General features: G+C 40.0%; 1 protein-coding gene across 2 annotated transcripts in view; it reads right to left on the bottom strand.

The window, feature by feature from the left end:
* The window catches only part of mavs (mitochondrial antiviral signaling protein), a 16,388-nt gene that overhangs the window by 8,195 nt on the left and 1,893 nt on the right, over window positions 1-6,300 (bottom strand). Inside the window, exons 1-2 of one of the 2 annotated variants that reach the window (XM_017433443.3) lie at window positions 5,887-6,058; window positions 3,633-3,755 (exon numbers count right to left, since the gene is read on the bottom strand). In XM_017433443.3, coding sequence (XP_017288932.1) covers window positions 3,633-3,755 — 123 coding nt within the window. In that variant the 5' untranslated portion in view covers window positions 5,887-6,058. Of the gene's footprint in view, window positions 1-3,632; window positions 3,756-5,886; window positions 6,059-6,300 lie in introns of those variants that run through there. The other variant, XM_017433440.3, reaches the window with a different exon arrangement.

Here is a 6,300-nt window from a genome sequence, read left to right as displayed (position 1 = left end):
CATGAGGAGAGAGTTTGTGATTCTGAGGAGAGTTGATTCTGTACTGTGACTGGAGCGGAAACCTGACTGAAACGGTTCATACAGACTGTTTTGTGTTAAATGGTGGTGGAGCTGGGAGGCAACTGTTTTCTCCAGAATTTTGGAAATGAAAGGAAGATTGGAAATAGGGCGAAGATTACTGAAATTATTGGGATCTAGACCAGGCTTTTTAAGGATAGGTGTGACGACAGCAGTTTTGAGAACAGTTGGAATAGTTCCAGCAGAGAGAGAGGAGTGGATGATAGCAGAGATGATAGGAAGAAGCGGAAGAAGACAGAATTTTATAAGATCAGTGGGGAAGGGATCTAGAGAACATGAGGTGGGCTTGGCATTTCGAATGAGGTCAGCTATTTCAGAGGGGGGGTGAAAGGTCGAAAAAGGTTGGGTGAAGGTAAAAGATTCTGAAGGGGTAGAAAGAGGAGAGACAAGGGACAATTCTTGATGGATTTTGGTGATTTTATCAGTAAAAAAGAGCATGAGAGAGTTGCAGCTATCTGTTGAGTGAAAGTGAGCTGGGAGAGAGTCACGGGGATGAAAAGAATTCTTCAACAGTGAGAAGAGGATCTTAGTGTTACNTGTTGTAGGAGGAAATGAGACCAGAGTAGTAATCGGATTTTGTTAGAGAAATTGATAGCTTATAATGCGATAAGTGAGAATTGTACATGTCCTTATGGATATGGAGACCAGATTTTTCATAGAGTCGTTCGAGACTAGAGACTAGACTAGATCATTAATATATCATTAATTAACTTTGAGAACATCATTAATCATCAAGCTATCATTAATTTATAGCTTATTAGGAATGAATTATCCTTAATTAATGATGTTTCCAAAGTTAATTAACCATTTATTAATGATTAAATGAAGCTAAATAAAGTGTAGTTATTATAAAGTGCTACCAAATCTCCTAAAATATTTTATTAATAAAAAATAAGCACGTATTGTTTGTGTTAAAACGACCTTTAACATTTGAGAATTTAATATGAAACAAAGTGAATTAATATACATTAAATTATTGCTTGATGGCAGCTGGCAGGAAAGACCTCTGGTAACGTTTAGTCTTGCACCTCGGCAAACTTAGCCAGCAACTGAAGGTGGTCTGATGAAACACCTCCAGGGCATGAAGTGGGTGTCTGTTTTTATTCATGATGGCATTTATTTGTTAAGATTGAGCGTTGCAATCGCAATGCGCAGACTCATGGTAGAATTTAAATAAAAACTAATTTATTAACAAAAAGAAGACAAGAAAACAAAAGGCTGACGTGGCAGCAAAAACTAACAAAAACACAGAGTTTGAACGTGGCATGGAAAAAGAACACAAGGACATGAACAGCAGACCAGAATGACCCAAAGGAATGAACCAGCGAGTAACGAGTGACGAAGACCAGATTATATAGGCAGAGGATAAATGAGGAAGTGGACACCGGTGACTGATTTGTAACTAGAGACAGGTGTAGATGGGCGTGGCAGGCTGACTGGAGAGCTACTGAACTGAGGACAGGTGAATGGTGACAGAGAAACACATAACAAAGACAACCAGAACAAAAGAGTGACAATATCACATAATACAGAAAAATAACTCCAATCATTGCATTATTCTCTTTAGCATCCTGCTCAGCCCAGTCCTGTGTTTTTTCCATCAGTTTGTTAAGTCTTTGTTTATCCAAAATGCGAGCACCCACTCCAAAGAACAAGGCACTGGCTACAACAGTCCTGTAGAAGGAGCACAGCAGGGTTTGGCAGAGGTTAAAGGATTGTAGTATTCTTAGAAAATACAGCCTGCTCTGTCCTTTCTTGTATGCTGTCTCCATGTGCCAGGACCAGTCCAGCTTGTTGTCCAGCTGTACACCTAGAAGCTGGGGACACACTCCACTTTCCCTCTTTTTCTTAAAATCAACAACCATCTCTTTGGTCTTTGAAATGTTCAGCTTCAGATGGTTATGATGACACCAATTCACAAACTCCCTTCCCATTCCCCTGGTATTCAGGTGGGCATGAATCCTCTGGAGCATCATAGTCACCGACACTGGCTGATATCTAAACTGTAAGGGGTCTGGGAATGTGTTGACTTTTGGTCTGATGTGGGAGAGAAACAGTTTTTCCAGCATCTTCATGATGTGAGAGGTTAAGACAATGGGTCTGAAATTACTGGAGCCTGTTGCATATTTTTTTCTTGGGAACTGGGACTAGACATGTCTTCCAGTAGGTGGGAATTTTCTGCAGCCACAGGCTCAGATTGAACAGGTAACTGAAGATGTCACACAGCTGAGAGGAGCAGGACTTAAGGAGTTTGGGGCTGATACCATCAGGTCCAGTTGCTTTGCATTGTTTATGTCTGTTTAGTTCCCTTCTGACCTGGAGTGTGTAGATTATTGGGAGCGGCTGTGGCTCAGTGCTTAGCGCAGTTGTCCTCTAATGAGATGGTTGGAGGTTCAATTCCTAGCAGCAGTCACATGTCGAAGTGTCTCTGGGCCAAACACTGAGCCACTCATTGTCTCTGATGTGTGCCCCATCAGTGTATGAATGGAGTTTAAAGCACTGTGATTTATTCATTTTAGCTTTGTAGAGATTTAGTAGAGTGCTGTATGAATGGGTAAGTGAGGGTAAATTGTGCTGTAAAGCGCTTTGAGTGGCCTGGTTGTTAGGGGTGAAGCTAGTGGTAAGGTAATGGGGGTGAAAGAGGGAAGGATAGTAAGACAAGTTGTTTGCATACCATTGGTGCAAAAAGTGAGTGTGTTAGCTGGTTGTGAGGTAGCTGAAGAGAGGTGGTTTAGACACATACAAGGTGGTGGTGGTGGCCTCCAACACGAAGGGATTTCTCTTTTCTATCAAAACCTGTGATCGTTCTCATTCTGGACCAGACCTGCTTCACCCCATTTTGTTACAGCTGCCGCTCCAGTTTGTTTCCGCAGCTCTGCTTCTCCTCTTTAATTTTCATTCTCAGCTCTCTTTGTATTTCTTTTACATTAGCTCTGTCCCCATCCTGAAAGCTTTTTTCTTCAAGTTTAGCAGTGCTTTCAGGCTGCTGGTAACCCAAGATTTGTTGTTGGGATAACACTGACATCGGTGCAAAAACTTGATGAAATCAGTGATACAGTCAGCCAGTCCTTCAATGTCATATGCAAACATCTCAATCAGTGATTTTCAGGCTACACTGCAGAGACCCCATAGATTCCTGGGTTGGTAACTGGTGTTCTTTTTACCAGGTGGTGGGAGAGGGAGACATGGTTAAGATCTCTGAATAGGAAGATGAATGAGTCTGGATATTTAACTTGTAGTCTTGTGATAGCTTGTGATGTAGTGCATGCTACTATCTCATGTGTCAACAAAGGAATGCAAGAAGAACTGTGATCACTGCAGAGAGATCCAAGCAGCCAGCATAAATATTTCCACTTTGCCTACTTTACTCCCACTTTTACTTAACAATACTTTACTCGTAATACAGCAATATACTGTCTAAAGAAAAGACTAAAAAATAAAAGATTAAAAAGACTATAAAAACTGGTTACTACTACATGTTAATAGATTACTACTTATCATTATGCTACAATAAAAACAATCTCTAACATAACTTTGGATCTCATGAGACCTACCCTGTCGTGTGTAGTCAGACACGGTAGATAGGGCATTATTTCTCTCACTTTCACTTTGCTAACGATGATTGACATGTTCCGTCGCAAATATCCATTCCAAAGTCTGTCACTGGCAAACGACATCTGGAATATCAGAAAATAGACAAAAATGTTAAAAGTTCTCAGTAGGCCTGTCACGATAACAAATTTTGCTGGATGATTAATTGTCTCTGAAATTATTGGGATAAATGATAATATTATTTGGAGGCCGTTTTACACTAATGTAATGATAATAACATAATAGCGCCAGTACATCCTCTCAAAGATTAATAAACTTTAATTTCAAAAGAACACTTAACACTGGAGCTGGAACACAAAATAAACAAAACAACTGAAAACAAAAATAAAATGGACTCTCAGTCTCCGTTAACAAAGAATGCACTTGAAGCGAAATAAAACCTACAATTAACCAAAACAGTATGGATTATTAAGTCTGTAAACTAAACCATTAGTTTTATATAGAGAAGATGGACAAAACTGACAGTTTTATAATCAAAAAGTGCAAACAAACAAAAGCAAACAGTGACAAATGCACAAATGTGACATATCAGCTCTCAGCGGTTCACCTCGGTCATTTGGTTTGAATCTAAAGTGCTCCCACATCGCTGCTGTTATGTTCAGCCTTAAAACCAATTCCACTTCGTTTTTCCCCCCAATATCAAACAGCGTTTCTTTTGCTTGCTAACTCCTCAGGGGGCTCTAATGCTGCAGAGGTACAAGACGATGCACCTTGGCTGGCTACCTGACACAATAGGCCACGCCCCCCTTACGCTAAGGAAATGAGAAAGGGAGGGGTCAGTGAAGAGCAACAGAGCTGAACCTTTTGTCATCCAGCGTCTTCAGTAGAAAGAGAGAGAGACACGAAGAAATGATAACGCCAATAAATGAAAATTATCAACCTCATTTTAATTTATCGTGCGATTTATTGATTTATAGTTTATTGCGACAGGCCTAGTTCTCAGCTGACCCTACATTTGCTTACTGGCATTCACACCCAAAATCAAAAAACATACATTATCTGCCATCTCTCTGCCTCTTTCATAACATAAGTGATGTGAAAGTACCTGATGAAAACAATGATGTGAACTTTGGTGTTTGTAACAATCACAAAAAGAGCCAGCAAGGAGATTTCTTACACAATAAAACTGAAATTGAAAGAAAAAACTGGCATAATTGCAGCTGAGGGGGGATAATACAATTTTTACTTTTCGTCTCTGTTTAGTAGCAATAAAACTCTTTTTTGTCACAACTACAAAAGTTTTTCTTCTTTCTTTTTCAAGCAAGAAAACACTCCCACTTTAAGGTTGCAGAAGTAAAACAAACAAAATAAGTCACTTATTAAATGTCTTTGGATGACAGCTTAATATGCATCACAAAAGTTTCACCACACGCACAAACACTTTCACTTGGGTTAATGTTATGTACGGAAAACACTGTAAGGCCTGTTGTCTGTTTGTACCTAAACAGCCAGGCTAAGTAATCTGATCACAGGTGAAGCCAAGGACATCTGCATCATACACCAGGTCACCCTAAGCTACATATGATAAGAATTAAAGGCCTAACAGTCTTTGAATATCGCCCAGCGCCTTTCATGTCAGAGTTCTAATAAGATCATGTCGTGTCGGGAAATGACAGAGCTGTGGCTGTTTTGATCAAAACTTTAAAATAACACTATGCATTGGGAATGGCAGTAGTAGAGCTTTCTGCCTGCAGGTCAAAATACAATCAATCTGAGGCAGCAACCAAAGAGCAAAGTCTTCCTGGTTTTATCATCAGCCCACAGAGGCCACGGTTTACCTGATACACACAGAGACCAATAGATATGCAACAGGTTATTTAGTGTACATCTGAGTGTAAAGTGATGAGAGATGGCAGATTAACAGTACAGAGAAGACTTTGTCACCTTGACACAACCTGAACAAACAGTGTGTGTCTGAGCCACATGAATGACCTCTACAGCCTCCTCGGCCGTCCACTCCTCTGGGTCAGGTTTCACACAGAAAACATCCGGTTTCAGCCTTATAGCACACCAGCTTTTAAAAATTATATCTCTGAAAAATACATGGAGTTTTTGTTCAAACTACAGACTGAGAATGTTGCGGGTGGGGGTGGGGTGCAAGAATGCGTGTAAAGACTTTTAAAAAGTTTTAAAACACACAACACTGACAAGACAGTGGAATAGGTATAGCTAAACTATGATAGAAATGTAACGTACCGCAGTGAAGTTAGTTTCAAGTTGGATATTCGATATTTGAGCTCCGCGGAGTTAGCGGCGTCCAGCTCACGGCTGCCCCGAAACAGGAGCGCTAATGTCGGCCAGCCGTTCTCTGCCGGCCCCTTCTCTCACGCGCGGTGGTTCACTTAGGGACCGTCAATAAATTTTCCTAACCCTTCGCTCCTGAAAAACAAATATTAATATATTTCTCTATATTTTATCCCATTTGAACCCTTTTTTATATTTTTTAGATATATGTTTGGTGAAAATTTATCATTTTTCTACAATGGCTTCCAGGTCATGTGACCCACTGACTCAACATCAGTCTGATATTATTCTACTACTCTAAACAGATGTGGCACAGTCCATTTTGTATCATTTGAACCTTTTCTTTCTTTCTTTTTTTTTTTTTTG

This window comes from Kryptolebias marmoratus, linkage group LG10 (genome assembly GCF_001649575.2).
Source record: "Kryptolebias marmoratus isolate JLee-2015 linkage group LG10, ASM164957v2, whole genome shotgun sequence".
Lineage (NCBI taxonomy): Eukaryota > Metazoa > Chordata > Actinopteri > Cyprinodontiformes > Rivulidae > Kryptolebias > Kryptolebias marmoratus.
The sequence above is the reverse complement of the archived record's forward strand: the minus strand, read 5'-3'. Positions and strand labels throughout refer to the sequence as shown.